At 38.8% G+C, this 19,523-nt stretch overlaps 1 protein-coding gene and 1 long non-coding RNA gene across 2 annotated transcripts in view; both read left to right on the top strand.

The window, feature by feature from the left end:
* The window catches only part of LOC145788629 (vacuolar protein sorting-associated protein 52 A-like), a 43,204-nt gene that overhangs the window by 22,759 nt on the left and 922 nt on the right, over nt 1-19,523 (top strand). The window contains exons 12-19 of the mRNA XM_082910874.1: nt 6,189-6,371; nt 8,104-8,219; nt 8,343-8,401; nt 9,470-9,570; nt 12,824-12,874; nt 17,054-17,233; nt 17,324-17,458; nt 17,642-17,716. Of these exons, the coding sequence (XP_082767000.1) occupies nt 6,189-6,371; nt 8,104-8,219; nt 8,343-8,401; nt 9,470-9,570; nt 12,824-12,874; nt 17,054-17,233; nt 17,324-17,458; nt 17,642-17,716 (900 nt within the window). The remainder of the gene's footprint in view (nt 1-6,188; nt 6,372-8,103; nt 8,220-8,342; nt 8,402-9,469; nt 9,571-12,823; nt 12,875-17,053; nt 17,234-17,323; nt 17,459-17,641; nt 17,717-19,523) is intronic.
* Nucleotides 13,053-16,302, top strand: LOC145814258 (uncharacterized). Its single transcript, XR_014357603.1, has 2 exons — nt 13,053-13,198; nt 13,241-16,302. It is a non-coding gene; the product is annotated as an uncharacterized LOC145814258 (long non-coding RNA).

Here is a 19,523-nt window from a genome sequence, read left to right as displayed (position 1 = left end):
AGAGTAACAAAACAAGAAAATACATAAAAATAAAAGAGGATAGGAGACACTGTATGGTCGTGTCAGACCGTTGGTGAAGACACTGAAAGGTGGTGTCATAACGGTGTAGAGGACACTGTATGGTGGTGTCATAACGTTGTAGAGGACACTGTATGGGGGTGTCAGACCGATGTAGAAGACAGTTTATGGGGTCATGTCGGACCGTTGGTGAAGACACTGAAAGGTGGTGTCATAACGGTGTAGAGGACACTGTATGGTGGTGTCATAACGTTGTAGAGGACACTGTATGGGGGTGTCAGACCGATGTAGAAGACAGTTTATGGGGTCATGTCGGACCGTTGTAGAAGACAGTTTACGAGGTCATGCCGGACCGATGTAGCAGAACAGTATTGTGACAGTTGTGGTGACAGTTTACGGAGTCTTGCTGGACCCTTGTAGAAACTAACCGGAATCAATGTCGGGACAGTTTACAGAGTCTTGTCGGACCCTTGTAGAAACTAACCGGAATCAATGTCGGGACAGCTTACAGAGTCTTGTCGGACCCATGAAGGAGCTAACCGGAATCAATGTCGGGACAGTTTACAGAGTCTTGTCGGACCCTTGTAAAAGTGGCACCCTCAAAAGGTGTGCCCAATTTTGTCAAAAGGCGTGCCATCAAAAAGCGTGCCCAATTCATCAAAAGGTGTGCCGGACATGATGGCGAGGCACGTGGGCGCCTTGGCTTGCGTGCCCGTTTGTCGGCTGGTGGTAAGAGGCGCGCGATGCGCGTGGCTGCCTCGGCTATAAGACAGAGGCTGAGGCTGAGGCAAAAAACCTGCAAGAGATATTCTGAGAGAGATTTCTGAGAGAGATTCTGTAACACTCTGTTTTCTGAGAGAGAATTCTGAGAGAGATACTGTGTAACACTCTGGTGCCTAGAAAATGGCTTCATCGTCTTCCCGCGGGCTGCTCACCCTCTTTCCCGACCTCAACGAGTCAACGAGAGAGAGAACTGGTGCGGTGGCACTGGAAACTCAACCAAGCGCCCCGGAGTTTGCTCCGTTGAACTTTCCGATGCGGTCGGTGGAGCAAAGAATGGCAGTGCAGTCAGATGTGGAGGCCAATCAATATACTTTGAAGGCATGTGTGGAAAGCATGACGGCGGTCACAAACTTGTCGCACCGGCTGCAGAGTAGGGCAAATGAGGTGCAGCAGTTAAACTCCCAGCTGGCTCTGCTTCAACGCATGTATAAGGATGCGCGAGCAGAGATAAGCGTGCTAAGGGCAGAAAACAAGGAGCTGAAGCGGAAGGCCACCGTGATGTTCCGATTTGGAGGTCCGCCATATGCTGCAGTGGAGGACTATGGTGGAGTGATCGTGCCCAGTGGAATGGGAAACACGGAGGCAACACCGTCAAGGGCCGCCCAGGACGGAGGCAAGAAGAAGAGACCTGCAGCAGAGTAGAGAAGAAAAATTCCGCCTGTAGGTGGGTGTTTGTGGGTGATGTAATTTTTTATTTTTATTTTTATTTTTATTTTTGTTTTTTATTTTTATTTATTTATTTATTTATTTTTTTGTTTTTTGGTGTGTAAAATGGTGATCGGGGTTGATCCCAGAGATGAATAAAAGATGGGTGTACTGCAAATATGGAAAGTGTGGGTTGTTTGTGTGTTTTTATTTATTTTTATTGTATTTTATTTATTTATTTATTTATTTATTTATTTATTTATTTTTTTTACGTGTTCCCCCTCTTGACAAAACAAAAATAATAAAATAAAAGAAAATAATAAGATATATATATATATATGGGGCAGTGTAAAAGATGGGTTTGATTATTAGAGAGAGAGAGAGAACTTGAGTGGGTGCCCTCCTCAAAGAGAGAGAGAAACCCTGCTAGAGAGCCGTGTGTGGTTTGTCCGAGAGAGAGGATGCCCTGTGTCTTCCATTGAAGAAACTGTCATCTCGCATGGAGACGACTTCGACGGGGTTCTCCGGTCGCCGACGCTCAAGCAACCACCGCCGAGTCTAGCAGCGGAGGAAGGGGAAGACGAGGACACGGTGGAGCGGCAACCATGGCAGCCCCAGATGCGGCCGGACGGAGTTCCAGAAGACGTGGTGATCGACGGCGATGAAGTTGCTGTTGCCGGCATCGCCGGCGAAGAAGATGAACTCGTAGATGCATTCAACGTCGTTCATGGTGACGTAGAGTGCGGAGGAGAGCTGGCCGACGAAGCTGAGGAGAACAACAAACCCTAATAACACTGCTACCATCGCACTCGCACTCGCAGAGACCTTCATTTCTCTCTTTCTGAAACTTGCTCATATCCGGCACTGTTCAGTCATTTCTTTGCTTCGTCTATGGCGTAAAAAGCCGTGGGAGCAGCGTTCAAGAAGGAGACTAGATCGGTAGCGACCGAGCTTCCTTGGCTCTGCTCCAGTTTCGCCATTGGAGGAGCTGTGATTGGAGAAGCGAAGGTTCGATATACCATCAGACGGCGAATTCAATAGCTCCTCCAACGCCAGGCTTTTCCTTACAGCAAGAGATTTGGAGTTTGTATTTTGGGAGGATGCTGAGATCTGCATCTGATGCACCATCCCGACTATGACGGTGATGGGTATCACGTGCTAGCAAATACTTCTGTTCTGCCGTAACAGATTCTAATGCCTCCCTCACCTCAGCAATCTTAACATTAATAGGGAGGAGCTAGAATGGTTCCTGTTGAAACAAGTGGTGGGTTTATGGCCAGGTGGTGAAGTGGAGGTCGATGTCCTCGGGCTTCCACTGGCACCACCACCCTTGGAGATGGAAGTTGTGGGAGACCCAACCACTGTCCTTGTGGGACTGTCGATGATGATTTTTTGCTAGCCCCGAAAGATATCTGAGTGTGACTTGGCTGGGTTCTAGCCTGCTGCTGCTGTTGGGAGTTCAAAGCCTCAGGAAGGAGCTGCTGATGATGTTTCTGGCGGGAAGGATCAGGAAGAAAATGATGAGGAAAGTGATGCTGAGGACCTGTCTGAGGGAGATGAGGACAGTCAGCGGCTGGTTTGGACATGTGGTGGTGAATAAGAGTAAAGGTATGTGTAAACAATTTTAGCGGACTAGGTTGAGGCCCGGCGGGCGGCTAAGGTGAGGTTGCCGCCCGCCGAGGAAGCGAAAATACTAAGTTCTAAACCTGCTCTGATACCATGTAGAAATTTAATGTATAAAGAGAAATAGAGAATTGTATTATTGATTGATTTATGTTGTTGTATCTGTCTATTACAAATGGTTCCTTATATAGATGTAGGTGTAGTGGAGTAGGTGGTGGTAGGTGAGGAGTAGGTGAGTGTAGGTGAGTGTAGTAGGTGAGTGTGTGGTAGGTGATGGTAAGTGTGTGGTAGGTGATGGTAAATTTTAACAATCTGTTTAATCCCTAAGAAAGTGAATGCAGCAAGAATTGGAGATTTTAGACCCATCGGCTTGGTTACATCACTTTATAAGATTTTGGGAAAGGTTTTATCGAAACGGCTAAGGACATCTTTGGGGGAGATTGTGTCTATGGCGCAAGGGGCTTTCGTGAAAGGAAGACAAATTTTAGATGTAGCCTTAGTGGCAAATGAGGTGGTGGAGGAATATAGATGTCTAGGAAATGAGGTACTTATTTTCAAGGTGGATTTTGAGAAAGCATATGACCACGTGGATTTACAGTTTTTGGATTTTGTAATAGGCAGGTAGGGTTACAGTGAGCCGTGGCGATCTTGGATTAAGGGATGTTTGTCGACATGTAATATGTCAGTTATAGTTAATGGCAAACCAGGGTAATATTTTTTGGCTTTGTGAGGGATACGACGAGGGGATCTAGTATCCCCATTTCTTTTTCATTTTGATGGCTGATGTGTTGGGAAGCATGGTTGATAGAGCTAGAGAAGTAGGTCTTTTTACAAGAATAGAGGTTGGGAGGGATAGAGTGTGACACATTTGCAACATGCAGATGATACCATATTTTTCTCTTCAGGGGAGGAAAGACAGATTGTTAATCTTTATTCGATTTTGAGACTTCTTGGGATAATTTCAAGGCTTAAGGTCAATTTGGAGAAAAGTAGTGTGGTTGGCATTAATATGCAGCAAGACCAGCTTTAGAATAGGGTGGCACTTTTAGGATGTGGTATCGGGACACTTTCATTCAAGTATTTGGGTCTTCCATTGGGAGGTAACCCTAGATGTGAATCTTTTTGAAATCTAGAAGGGGAAAAGATTGGTAAGAGGTTGGAAAGGTGGAGTAAGTCTTTACTGTTACATGGGGGTAGATATACCTTGGTTAAGACTGTTTTGAGTGGTATTCTTATTTATTTCTTATCTTTGTTCAAGATTCTAGTGAAGGTGGCATGGTCATTAGAAAAGTTAATGATGGGTTTTCTTTAGGAAGGCAAGGATGAGGGGAAGAAGGATCACTTGGTTAATTGGGATTTAGTTTCGTTGCCTAAGGAGAAGGGGAGTTTGGCTATTGGTAACATTGTGGCTAGGAACATTGCTCTTCTTGGCAAATGGTTATGGAGATTTCCAATTGAGAGTGATTCACTATGGCATTCAATTATTAGAAGCAATTATGGGACTCATGACAATGGTAAGGATTCATAGGTGGATCTGAGTTGGAAATCAATTTATCAAATCTACACATTTTGGTCTTGTTATCTTTCTGTAAGGGTGGGCAATGGGGAACTCGTTCAATTTTGGGAGGATGTTTGGACGGGTCAATTTTCTTTTGTTTTAGATTTTCCATATCTTTATAGAGTGGCTTGGTCTCATAATTCTTCTATTACTTCCATGGCTTGCCTCACTTTTGGCTCAAATATCTTGGAATTTTGATTTTTCTAGGAATCTTAATGATAGGGACGCTTCACAGCTGACTACTTTGTTGTCCAGAATTGATCGTTTTTCTTTAGCTCCTCTTTTGGAGGGTAAGAGGGTTTGGGCTCCACGCATCCGGTATATTTTCTTATAAGTCTTTTTTTGATAAAATTATCAATAATCCTCATGTTCCTTAGTTTTTTTTTTTTTGCAAAAGAATTTGGAAGGCTTGTGTTCCTCTAAATGCGAAGGCGTTCATGTGGGCCTTGGTTCATAAAGGCATCCTGACAAATGATACAGATACATTGCAGAAACGGAGGCCTAAATGTTTTTTGAATCTTCAGTGGTGCATTTTGTGTTGTAAGAATGGGGAATCCTTGGATCAATTATTTTTGCATTGCTCAATTGCTTTGAATTTATGGCACAAATTGTTTCTTTGGAGGAATGTTATGTGGGTGGCACCAAAAGGTAGTGCGCATATGCTCCTTGTTGATTTCTGCGCTTTCGGAGGATTGAAGAGAGCCAAAGTGCTATGATCTTGTGCTATCTTTGCAACTTTTTAGGTTCTATAGTTGGAAAGAAATGCTCGGTTCGAAGATAAATTTCGGGAAGTGAACTATTTGTGGGATAAAGTTTGTCACTTAACTTCTTTTTGGGCTTCGGGGTGACTTAAGTGGAAGAGTGCGTCTGGAGTACTGTGCGATAAACGAGTACCCATTAGACTAAAAGGGAAGTTCTATGGAACAACTATTAGACCAGCGATGTTGTATGGGACGGAATGTTGGGCAACTAAGAAATAACATGTAGATAAGATGAGTGTTGCCGAGATGAGAATACTAAGGTGGATGTGTGGCAAGACTAGAAAAGACAGAGTCAAGAATGAGTATATTTGAGAATGGGTAGGAGTAGTATCGATAGAAGACAAGTTGAGAGAGAATAAATTGAGATGGTTTGGTTATATACAACAGAGACTAACAGAGGCAGTGGTGAAGCGATGTGATACAGTGATGGTAAAAGGTAATGTTAGGGGAAGGGATAGACCTAGATTGACGTGGACTAGTATACTAAATAGAGATATGAATCTCCTTAATTTGACTAACGAAATGGCCATAGAGTCGAGCGGAGAAGAAAGATTCATGTAGCTGACCGCATTTGATGGGACTTAAGGCTTGGTTTGGTTTAGTTATGTTCCTTGTATTTCATTTTCCTTTTGTAAGAGGATGCCTTATCCTCACTCCCTTTTTTGATTTACCAACAAAATCTTTTGTTATTGATCAAAAAAAAAAATAAAAAATAAAAAAATAAAAAATTACATTGGAGGATCTGGTTAAAGGAAATTATGCCATCATTTGTTCTAATTTACTACTTGTTTTATCTGCAGGTTTTAAGTGCACATTTACGTGCTTATATTCAAGCACTGGAGAAATTGCAATTGGATATAGTAACATCTAGTGATATGATAGGTGTTGAAGCCAGAAGTACAGGTTTTTTTTCAAGAGGAAGAGAATCTCTGAAGAACCGGTCTGCTGTTTTTGCTCTGGGAGAGAGGATAAACATCCTAAAGGTTTTATACTGCTGCTAATGATATATATTTTTGTTATGTTTCTGAAAACATTTTTACAATGTAGACTCCAGTATTTTCTGGCTACCAATTCTCTTTTGATTGCTTTCAGTTTTTCCTTCTCCCAGTAACATTTTATTTTTCTTTGAAAGCAAATAAAGGAAAATCTTTTAAAGCAGAGATTATGATGAAAAACAAAGATGGAAATACCAAAATTGTAGATATCTGTTCATCCATATATTTATGAACCACCCTTATAGTTCACAAGGCAATTTTTATATAGGTTCCATCCTTCGATTATGTGTACCAAGGAACAAAATTTCATTTCGTTTTCATCAAGTCGAAAAGTTTCTGTTTTCCTGGAAACCAACCCAACACATTAGTGAAATACCCAAATTTCAATATTTCTACCGAACTCACCAAAACAGTGAATTGTTTTGAGGCCTTGTAGGGTACATCCATTTGCTTCTTTATATTTGAAAAAATATTTGCGAACAAAAGAAAATCATAGATTTGTAGAGAACCCGCAAACATAGAGAGGAGAAGAGAAAAAGGAGATGATTAAGCCACTAATTCTCTTTAATTGTTATTATAAATACCATTTTTTGTAAAAATTTTCACTGGTATTTTTTCCTCTGATCCCTACCACTGGAAACTTGCATTGCTTAGGTTCTCTTTGACTGGTAAACCTCATTCCTCAAGTAACCCTTTATAGTTTTTATTTAAGAGCTTCTAGTTTCATTGACCTTATTGAACCTAATTTCCCAATGGACCTTCAACACCTTGGAAACCTTTTTGTTTATTGTTAATCTCCAAATGTTATTATTTTGGGTAAATTATGCAAATGGTCCTTGTAGTTTACCTGTTTTTTCATTTTGGTCCCCGTTGTTTCAATTTGATCAATTTTGCCCTTTAATTTTACGGATTGTGTCATATTAGTCCAATAACTAATGGCGGTTAAGTTTGATGGACGGAAAATCAAATGATGTTTCAATTTGGTCCCTGTAGTTTATAGAATGTGTCAATTTGGTTCCTAGGAAAATCAAAACAACAGGGACTAAATTGACACATCTTGTAAACTATATGGGCCGAATTGAAACATCATATGTTTATCCGTCCATCAAACTTAACAGCCGTTATTTATTGGACTAATATGACACAATCCGTAAAATTAAGGGGCAAAATTGAGCAAATTGAAATAATAGGGACCAAAATGAAAAAAGATAAATTGCAGGGACTACTGCTGTAATTTGTCCTATTATTTTTTTCCCGATAATTTTGTAAAACCTTCTATAGTTGGAACCATATGCACATTTAGCATTAATTTAACAATTATTGGTTTTGAAGTTACTTCTGCATTGCATACTTATGCCCCTTACGTAAAGAAATGTGTAGAGCTCAACATGTTCAATTATTTAATTAATAAGCTTGGATACATATATGTGTGTTTTACTTTTTGTTTCCAAACATTTCCAAAGTTTTTTATCGTTTCCCTTATGTTTCCAAAATGTTTCTGTTGCGAAGCTTACTGAAACAACATTGTGATACAAATTATTGATCTTTGCTTGTTACCAAACTACTGACATGTGATTTGTTAAATAATAATAAAAAAGATGTCCATTATAACTATGATTTGGAAGTTTGGACAGCTGCATTGTACTAAGAAAATTTCATGTATTTTATTATATTTTTTTATAGAGAAATTGGCTTCATTATTGAATATTTACTATATCAGGAAATTGATGAACCTGCATTGATTCCGCATATAGCTGAAGCTAGCTCCCACAAGTATCCTTATGAAGTCCTATTTAGGAGCTTGCACAAGCTGCTTATGGATACTGCTAGTTCTGAGTACATTTGTTTTCTTTGTCCCTCATATTGTATTTAAATTCTAGTCAATACTGAATTCACTGTATCAGTGATTTAATACACCAAATATATGCATATTGACCTTTTGCTTTTCTCATTATACAGGTATCTTTTTTGTGACGATTTCTTTGGGGAAGAATCCGTTTTTCATGAAATATTTGCAGGTACTGGTATATGCTATTAGCCATTTTCATTGATTGTATACAAAACTTGAAATATTCCCTAATAGCATTTCCTACAAATTTTGAGCAGCTGGCTTTCTGTGAGATGGATCTTGTTGCTTACAAATTGTCACATTCTCTACTTGAAATCTTCTTCTATACATCATGAGAAACCATTGCTAGATATGGAGAGCTTTCATCATCTTCATAGTTCTTGAATTTCAAGTCATTTTGCAATGACAATAGCAAACTTCCATTACCTTTATGAAATTTGGAACGATAAAATGTTTTTCTTATCAAAGAACAATGCTTTGGATATAATTATTGTATTTGCAGGCTAAGAATCACAAACACTTCTACGGTGAAGGCATGTCGTGTTGGACACCGACACTATGCAGAAGCTTCTAAAAGCGTGTCTGGCACTTCTTCAATGTGCCTTAATTAAAATTTTAAATTCATAATATTAGACACTTAGCGAACACTTAACTACACTTCTTGAACCCTCTGAACAGGATCTATGTGATGAATCTCTTTATAGTAACAATGTTTTAATGCAACTTGTGCACTTTAAATATGTTTTAAAACATTTATGATATGATTATATCACATGTATTTTATGTTCGGCAATTGTTTTGCATTATTGAGAATAAAATTGTCACGTGAATGATTTCTTGATCTATATGGCTTTTAATTTTAGTTACTGTTTTGCTATTTTTTTTTTTCCCCTTTTTTTCCCCCCTTTTCCAATTACCTTTGAATAAACTATTCACATATTTGACATATAGGGGCTATTTAGCATGCACTATATAAGTGCACTTATTTGGGTCACATCACCTTTTTACTTTTCTGCACATCTTTTCGTAAAAAGTCAAAAAATATACTCATTTAGATCATCCCAAATACCCCCATAATAAGTTTATAAAAATATAAAATTTTAATGTGTCCAAAGCATATCGTGTCTTGCATTTGTTGAAAATTATCATGTTGGCTTGGTTGTGCTACTTAGGTTGTAGAAAATATTTGGATGCATGATTATAGCTTGACATACGCTTTAACTTTGGTGTTGTCAAGGTCCAATTGCAGTAATTGATGAACACTTTAATTCAATCCTTCCAAATTGTTTTGATGCAATTGGTCTGATGCTTATGATTCGCATTATACACCATCATCAGGTAATTTTCTACATTTTGGTATTACTCTTTCAAGTTCCCTTAATATGTGTAGTTTTTCTCCATTAAATGCTGTATGAAGAGTGCTCAAATCATATGTATGTATGTGTATACACCTCTTCACCATGCATTAGCTCCAGAATTTCGCTTTGAAAGCTATATAATGTATTAAGAAATAGTGTGAAGAAATTGATATTGGATGTTTTATAATGATAGATGTATCTCTAGTTCCATTCATGATGAAGTATTTCCTTTTATCAGTTCCATGTAATTTCATCATCTTAGGTTTGTTTATTGTAAATATGGATAGAAATAGACCAGAGCTAGTGTTCTTGAAATGTCAAGTTATGCTCAATAATAATTAATTGATAAGACAATTCAATTTGAGTGGACTAATGGGTCTACATGGCTATTTGCTAGCTTTGTCATGCCGATAAAAAAAGGGCAACCTAAGCAGGATCAATGGAGGGCAAGATTTATGCAACCTTATTGCCCCCATTTTTTGAGAGGCTATTTTCGTCTCTTGAACTCACATCAACAGGGACACTAATGAAAATCTTCATTGGGCTAAGCTGCCCTTTCCACTTTGTCATGTCAATGCAGGACAACATTTTTGAAACTGCCTTGACCAGGATTTCTGGCAGATTTAGGTGAACAAAATATTATTGGGCTATGTACTCATTTGTTGGAGAAAGTTTCTAGGGTTTGTAGACATTAAGATGAGAGATTTGGCTTGATGTTCAAATGGATATGTTGTTCTTCTTCACCTTTATGATAAACCTTAGTTGGTATCATAGCAATAAGTCGACCGTGATCGTCACATAGGGAGGATCTCATCGCCGTTCTCGACCTAAATAAAGTACCACCATGGTCGACTAGGTGCGGGGTTGCTACTTCTAAATTCTTAAATTTTTTCAAGTTATTGGATCTATTTTCTATTTTCCGTTGATTTTTGGAAAAAAAAAAAAAAGGGGCCTATATTATGAATTCTGGATTTCATTCCTTGTTTGGAGCATTTTTCTATTCTATAGGAAAGTGAAGGTGCCAACTAGCCTATTGGGGCTATTACCCAAGTTCTTTTTTTTGGTGCGCTCGCGTGTGTGCTAATTTTGTTTGGTTCTTTGTTCAAGAAGTGTTTAGAAATCAGTTTTTGTGTCATTTCAACCTTGTTTTCCAATTTTCTAAAATGATTTGGTTATATTAAATTGTATTTCTGTTAGGCATTTGTTGGCTCTTTCCTTTTGGGTTGATCCAGTGTTATACCTTGGCTCTGATTGAGTAGAAACCAGATATTTGTGTTGGTTGTTCGCTATTCCTAGTTTGTGGATATATCGGAGGCTAGTAAGCTTCTATTAGCAGTGAGGAAAGTTAGTTCAGTTGGTTAAGGATTCTTGCTACTGGTATTCTTTAATGCAAAATCTTTTGGTCTGACTTGATACTGCAAGAGATCTGGTTAATCGAGCTGGCCTTGTCTTTGATCTCCACATTATCTCTATTTTGGTCTCACGTTTGGATCTGCTCCCAATTTTGCTGCTCTCTAATATTTGTGTTGGTTGTTTGCTATTCCTAGTTTGTGGATATATCAGAGGCTGGTAAGCTTCTACTAGCAGTGAGGAAAGTTAGTTGAGTTGGTTAAGGACTCTTGCTACTGGTACTCTTTAATGAAAAATCTTCTGGTCTGACTTGATACTGCAACACATCTGGTTAATCGAGCTGGCCTTGTCTTTGATCACCACATTACCTCTATTTTGGTCTCACGTTTGTATCTGCTCCCAATTTTTCTGCTCTAATCTGTGATTGTTAGAAATGCAATATATCGTGTGAGAATAAATTTTTAGAAATTAAAACAATATATTTCAAGTATCATTGATTGTACCACTTTATGATTGATAATTGTTTTAAAATTTGTTTCCACATATTCAGTGATAGAGATCAATCATGCACATAGGAGACAAATGATTTATAGTGGGAAAACCTTCGTCCTCGAAGGTAAATTCCACTAACATTTCCACTTGTAAAACATATCAAGAACTAGTTACAAGACCTAGACCAAGATCTTAAATGCTTAAAACCCAGAGCAGTTCCGTCGTCCCAGGCTCTCAGTCTATTCTATCTCCTTGATCTTCAACAATTTGCTCTCCCTCACATGCCGTGAACCCACAATCAAGATCAAGCTGCAGCCTTCTAGATCCATTATCCATAGATGCCCGATGTGTGCTCTCCAACAATGATTGTGTGTGCTTTAATATGATCGTTACTCTAGAGACTTAGAAATACCAAGGATATTCTCTCTAACAATCCACTATACATAGTAGTTGAAGGACAACTATGTATAGCTCTCAAGAATAACCTAAACCGTCCACAAGCTAGTTCAGATTTCTTGAAAGACAATATGTGCTCAAACAGTGACATCATTGGAGTCAAGTTCCGCCTTATATCAAGTAAGCTTTGCATTTGAAAGAACAGATGCTTTTCACTCTCCAAGAATTACGACAGAAAATCCATCCTTGTTCGATTGGGAGGCAATTCGTTCAGATGTGCACGCTACTGTTTCTGTACAAAATTGAAGCCCGAAAGGTGTCCTAAAGACACATACCATTAATTAACTTGCTCTATTACAAAACTAAATTAACTATGGTAAAAGACAACCCAAATAATACCCAATATAAGCGTGTGAATGCACATGTATGAGCTTATTTACTAACACTGCATATCGTATGGCACCGACAGAAGAATGCTGTCATTTTGATGAAACAACTCCTGTTTCAAAAATACCCTTTGTGAAGCCTGTATCGTCTGTATCAAATGTCTTTTGTAAGAAATTTTAGGATTGCCGTGGACTTTGAAATATGAATGCCAAAGTATAAATTGAAATTGATCTCCCTTCGAACTGAACTTCTAGGCTTTCCCTTCGAAGATGATGTGAAATTAAATTGAATTATTGACTGAGATTGCCCAAATGATTGAACTTCCATTTAGCTTAACATTGTTGCTCTGTTCATATTTCTTGGTCAAAATCAAATTCCATAATATTCACAAACATATGCTTACAGCTTCTTCCTATAGTTGTTTGAAATCCAAAGCAAGTACTAATCAAGGATTCTGATACTCCAAAAGTTATTTCCATCTGTTTGTGTGTGTTGGCCTCTGCCTATTTATATGTCAATTTGTGATGATTTATAGTTGGTTAGGATTTGAAATTTGATGAAAGTAGCTATGTAAGACTTTTTGTCACTCACATTCTTTTGCTTTCCAGCTCATTATGTCGCGAAGGCGGGTTCCATGCTTGGATTCATATTTAGATAAGGTAATTATCGTTGATTTAGTTTGTCATGTAATTATTTTAGTTCTGCATGATGAAGTTGCTTGTTCTATCATACTCTCTTTCTCATTTTTGTACTTATCCTGTGGTTTCTGCAATTGGCCTTTTTTTTTTTTTTTATATATTTTATGTAAAATTTGATGTATAGAGAAATAGAGAGAATGAATTATGTATTATTGATTGATGTAATGTTATATATATTACAATGATTCATGATTCCTATATATAGAAGAGGGTGAGTGTGTAGTAGGTAAGGAGTAGGTGAAGTGGAGGTGGTAGTGGTGTAGTGGGTTAGGTTTAGTGGAGTAGGTGAGGTGGTAGTGGTGTAGTGGGTTAGGTTTAGTGGAGTAGGTTTAAGTGGGTGAAGTAGGTGATAGGTTTTAACAGCCCCCCGCAAACTCAAGGGGGATAGGAACTAGCCAACTTGAGTTTGGAGAGAGTAACAAAACAAGAAAATAGACGAATACATAAAAGAAAAGAGGATAGGAGACACTGTATGGTCGTGTCAGACCGATGGTGAAGACACTGTATGGTGGTGTCATAACGTTGTAGAGGACACTGGATGGTTGTGTCAGACCGATGTAGAAGACAGTTTATGGGGTCATGTCGGACCGTTGTAGCAGACAATGTTGTGATAGTTGTTGTGACAGTTTACGGAGTCTTGCTGGACCCTTGTAGAAACTAACCGAAATCAATGTCGGGACAGTTTACAGAGTCTTGTCGGACCCTTGAAGGAGCTAACCGGAATCAATGTCGGGACAGTTTACAGAGTCTTGTCGGACCCTTAAAAAATACACTGTATGATGGTGTATATAGGCTGCCCAAATATATATATATATGGATATATATAGTGAGCCCTCAAAAGTCACGCCCTCAAAAGGCGCGCCCACTTCATCAAAAGGCGTGCCTGACAGAAAGCGTCGAGCCATCAAAAGGTGAGCCGGAGACGCGGCGAGGCACGTGAGCGACAGAGTGGCGTGTCGGCCTCGGCTATTTAACCAAGATTGAGGCGGAGGCTGTGCAAACCAGTCTGAAACCGCCGAAAATCCTTTGAAAAAACTCTTCCGTTTCTGAGAAAGAGATTCTGGAACACTCTGTTGCCATTCTGTAACCAACCTTTCTCTGAAACACTCAGCAACCCATAACATGGCCTCGTCTTCCCGTTCAGCTACCCAGAATATGGCCTCTTCGTCCCGTGGTCTGCTCACTCTCTTTCCCGACCTCAACGAGTCAACAAGAGAGATAACTGGTGTGGTGGCACTGGAACCTCAACCAAGTGCCCCGGAGTTTGCTCCGTTGAACTTTCCTATGCGGTCTGTGGAGCAAAGAATGGCAGTGCAGTCGGATGTGGAGGCCAATCAGTATACATTGAAGTCATGTGTGGAAACCATGACTGCGGTTACAAATTTGTCGAACCGGCTGCAGAGTAGAACAAATGAGGTGCAGCAGCTAAACGCCCAACTGGCTCTGCTCCAACGCATGTATAAGGATGCGCGAGCAGAGATAAGTGTGCTAAAGGCGGAAAATAAGGAGCTGAAGCGGAAGGCCACCGTGATGTTCCGATTTGGAGGTCCGCCATATGCTGTAGTGGAGGAGCAGGGTGGAGTGATCGTGCCCAGTGGAGTGGGAAACATAGAGGCAACACCGTCAAGGGCCGCCCAGGACGGAGGCAAGAAGAAAAGACCGGCGGAATAGGCGAAGAAGTGAGGTCGATGGGTGGCCGGCTGCAGAAAAGAAAACAAATCTTTGGGTGTTTTGTTTTGATTGATTGTGTGTGGTTTTTTTTTTTTGATCGGGGTTGATCCCTAAGATGAATAAAATATGGTTTGGTGTGCAAAGCTATATTATTATTTTTATTTTTATTTTTATTTTTTGTGAAAAATGGAACATAAAAAAGATAAGATAAATAAATAAAAAATTCTATTTTGTGGTGAGGGAGTCGGTGAGGGAGGTGCAAAAGGTGATTAAAAGAAATAAATAAAGAAAGAGTGTGATGATGGATATGGGTATAGATGTAATAAAGGAATGAAAAGAAAGAAATAAATAAAGAAAGAAAAGAAGAAAAGAAAATGGGTTTGTGCAAAAGTAGACGGAGTCTGTGCAATATATTATAAGAAACATATATATATATATAGATATATATTAAAATAAAAGAAAGTTGAGTGGGTTGATTAAAAAAAGGTTGTGGGTGTGAAAGTGGAAAATAAAGAAAAGAAAAGAAAGAACAGCGTGTGACTTTGTTGTTTGAGAGAGAGAGACCGTGGGTTTGGTCTCACCAAAAATCAGAAAGATAGAGAGAGCCTCCCCTGTTTGGTTTTCTCTTTTCTTCTTTATGCTCCTTAAGAGACACAGCCAACGCACAGATGGAAAGACCTAACAAAGGCCCTGCGGGCATTATTTTGCGAGTAGCTGCCAATCTTATACCAAATACAGACGCAAAGAGGAAGGTGGATCCAAACGCAAGGGCATCCCCTATTTCCTTCATCTCTGATGCTTGCATAAGAAAGTACGCTGCAGCCATTAGAGATCCACCAGTAAGGCCTCCTAGAAGCGATCCTTTGCTTCCTGTTCTTGTATAGGCAAAAAGACCACCAACAAGGAGAAGCACTCCGTAGGCTGCAGAGGTAGCAGGGGCAAGGTCTCCGCCCAGTTGAGAGTTGCATCGATGAAAGGGACCACTAGTAGTACAAGTGGACTCAGAATTTCTGTTGAAGAGGAGGCATTGTCTTTGTCTTCCCCTGAAGCTAAAGCTAGGGCTTGTGGAAGAAATGCCCGAAAATCTCCTTCTTCTTCCTGTACTTCCTCTCAGATCGAGAATCGACGACAATGGAAATATCGGAGGCGTATTTGTAGCTGCAGCTGGTATTACTATTAGACACACACAGCGACACTGACAGGACGCCATCGTCCCCCCCAATTGATGGCGGCGCAACCTCCCTCCTCAACCAGGTACCAAACGCTGAACCCAACCAAGTCAGAAAAAGCAAAATACGGTGTGCTGTCTGTGGTTTGTGCACTCAGCAGGTTGAAGAAAGGAAATTTCAAGGTACGTGTAGAAAATTTTAGCAGACTAGGTTGAGGTCCGGCGGACGGCTAAGGTGAGGTTGCCGCCCGCCGGTGAAGCGAAAATATTAGGTTCTAAACCTGCTCTGATACCATGTAAAATTTGATGTATAGAGAAATAGAGAGAATGAATTATGTATTATTGATTGATGTAATGTTATATATATTACAATGATTCATGATTCCTATATATAGAAGAGGGTGAGTGTGTAGTAGGTAAGGAGTAGGTGAAGTGGAGGTGGTAGTGGTGTAGTGGGTTAGGTTTAGTGGAGTAGGTGAGGTGGTAGTGGTGTAGTGGGTTAGGTTTAGTGGAGTAGGTTTAAGTGGGTGAAGTAGGTGATAGGATTTTATTTATTGAAACACTTAATTTTTGAAATAAAAATAAATTGCACAGTAACTTGTCTATTTAGTGGTGTGTTCCAGACTTGTATATTGGTATCAACGTTGGCTAGGGCACTGTGTTATGTACTTAGGTTCATGGAGGTATGTCCTCCTTTTGGTCATGGACTAGTGATAGCACCTTCCAAACCTTTTTCTGGTTGAGGTTGGTATTAGGCAGCATTTCTACTGCCTGAGGATATGCATTTCTTATTTGTACATTATTTCTGTTTGTTTATTATACTTTAAAAAGGCAGAAAAGAAGAAAAGGTGTAGAATCATTGTAGTCAATTTTAGGGGAAAGGGATGAGGTGTGACTTAGGTAATGGTTATTTTTTGCACCAGCTTTTACCCACAACTGCAAGTGCCAATATAACTAGTCAAATTGAGCGTTAGCTTATGATGCCATTGGGAATATTGATTGCATGTAGAAATTATTGAGATCTATAATTAAATGATATTATCCCACAAACAGGATTAATTTGATGATACTTTTATGAACATACGATATCAATAGTGGAATTTTGCTGAATGGGTTCACCCATAATTAGAAAGTTCCCTGGATTATGCTTTTGCTGAATTTCTTTGAATGAAATATCAGCCGTCTTTTGTTGTAAACCCAATATTTGTGAGAAGTCATAATTATTTCTGATTTTGTTTACCTTGACAATGGAATGATCTCAATTTAGATCAATGGAAATATTCTCTAATGAATCTGTGCAGGTCAACATTGCTTTATGGCCTCGTTTCAAAATGGTATTTGACATGCACCTGAGCAGCTTGCGTACTGCAAATGTCAAGACATTATGGGAAGATGATGTCCATCCTCACTATGTGGTGAGGCGCTATGCTGAGTTTACTGCCTCACTTATTCATCTTAATGTTGAATATGGAGATGGTCAGGTTAGACATACTTCCGAGTACTAAAATTTTTTCTTTATTAAATTGTGATCACAATGATTACTTTAATATTCTGCCTTCTAATATTTCCAGCTTGAACTGAACTTGGAAAGACTGAGAATGGCTGCTGATGACTTGCTTGTCAAGCTTGCGAAAATGTTTCCAAAGCCAAAGCTACAGACTGTTTTCCTAATAAACAATTATGATATGACAATTACTGTATTGAAGGTAACTGTCATGTATCTGTTTTGTCTTAAATTAAGGAAGCATCAATTAAAGGTGGATAAATAGTTTGTCTCAGATACAATGTCCTTTGTGATGTAATGCGTAACTTATTAACTAAGATGCTAAAAAATGGGTTAATCCCTCTGGAGTTCTGGCAGATTCAAATATTTATGGTTTGATTTGCAGGAAGCTTGTCCGGAAGGTGGGAAGATTCAACTGCACTTTGAGGAACTGCTGAAGAACCACACAGCAGTTTTTGTGGTAAGCAACCATTAACCTAAGAAGCACGGACATGGACATGTGACACAACACTACATGACCCTGGCACACCGACACACAATTTTTCAAAAAATGTATGACGGGACGTGGTGGATGTGCAAAATTTATAATTTTACGTATTTGTTACATGGCTTATATAAGGAAAACAATTATTATGTCATATATATGAATACTTAATTATAAACTCTAGAGAAGGAAAATATGTGTAAATCTAAGTTAATTTTCTTCTATAATTGGATTCTAAATTATTTTATTCAAATTCGTAAGGTGTTTTATGTTTGTGAATGCGATAAGCACGTGTTCCCAAGTGTTTGAAGCATGTCCAAGTCTATAATTTTTTAATAAATTGGACATGTTTGTATGTATGTCGGAACAGGTCTTGGGAACTGTCCGATGAGTGACATGTTGTGTCGGTGTCGGACATGACACCGCCACCTTCTTAGAAGGTGTTTCTTAGCCGCTAACCAATGTCCTTAAAGGCTTGCTTACATACATAAAGCAAATTGTTGAAGTCAAGTCAGAGAAACTGGGTTTCCCTGATGGAATCACTCCCGGAATACTGACTGCACTTTTGTTGTATCTAATGACGTAAAACCATCTTCTTTTGACTTACGTGATTTCAGTTACGAGATTTTAATTTATTTGAGCAGCGTCCTCTAACCAGAAATGTTTTGTACTAGTGGCCACAGGTGGGGAGGGAGGGGCTGGCCCCTCTTAGCTTGAGCAAAAGTTTCTACATACATGTAGTAGGCAGTTTAGAAGTTTAATTGTACTTGGCCCCTCCAAATTTTTTTTGTATGTTCATTTATGACCATTGGTTCAATGGTAAAACTTTGGCCTAATAACCTTGAGGTTATGGGTTCAAGTCTCGGGGCAACCACTTTGTGCACTATGTCAAAGGTTAGGTGTGTACTCAATCTTTTCCTTCTCAAACACACGTTAATGTGTACTATTTGAGCGCTGTTTTTTTTATTATTCATGTACTATATTTAAATTCACAAGGCCCCTTGAAATGTATTTTTTCCTTAAAACAATTAATTAATTCTCTTTCCCTCTTTCTTATTCAGTCAACAAACAACCCTTTTCTTCTTTTCATTCTGATTTGACTTCCATTTTTTCTCTGTTCTCTATTTATTTTTTCAGTCTTAACTTAAGGAAAAATCTATGGTACACACTCTTTAAAGTTACGATTTTTTGTGGTGTTAGCAACGATTCATCGTGGTTATGTTTGAAGGGGTGCACCATAAGAAAAACTTAGTTGCGAATCATTGTGGTTATGTTATGAATATTAAAATTTTATGAACTACTATGGTGAGAAAAGTTACGAGCCATTGTAGTTTTGTTACAAATCATTATGTAGTTACGAAACACGCTTTAAGGGTGAGTATTTCTTCCCTTCGCTCAACTATTTCTTTCTTTGACTTATTAGTATGAGAGTTCACAAGTCTGTGTACACTGCAATCTTTAATTTATTACCATTCATATACTAGATAAATATGTGATACTACTTCTACTTTACATATTTTTAATGGTGAGCCATTCAAATTTAAGGTCTTGGAACACATTTAGGGTGTTCTCATTATTTATTAATTTATTTTTAGTAATGATTTGTTGATTTTATTAATTATGTTATTTAAACTATTTAAATCTGTCCTAACCCAACCGCTTAAACTTGTTCAATACTTTGATTTTGGCCCCGCAATCATAGATTCCTGGCTCTGTCCCTGCTGGTGGCAGCATGTGGTTTTCATGGCTAATTCAATTTGGATTCATATATATAAAACCTAAT

Source organism: Camellia sinensis, unplaced genomic scaffold (assembly GCF_055761805.1).
Source record: "Camellia sinensis isolate YWXY unplaced genomic scaffold, ASM5576180v1 Unanchor1, whole genome shotgun sequence".
Lineage (NCBI taxonomy): Eukaryota > Viridiplantae > Streptophyta > Magnoliopsida > Ericales > Theaceae > Camellia > Camellia sinensis.
Note: the sequence above shows the minus strand (reverse complement) of the source record. Positions and strands in the feature narration are given on the sequence as shown.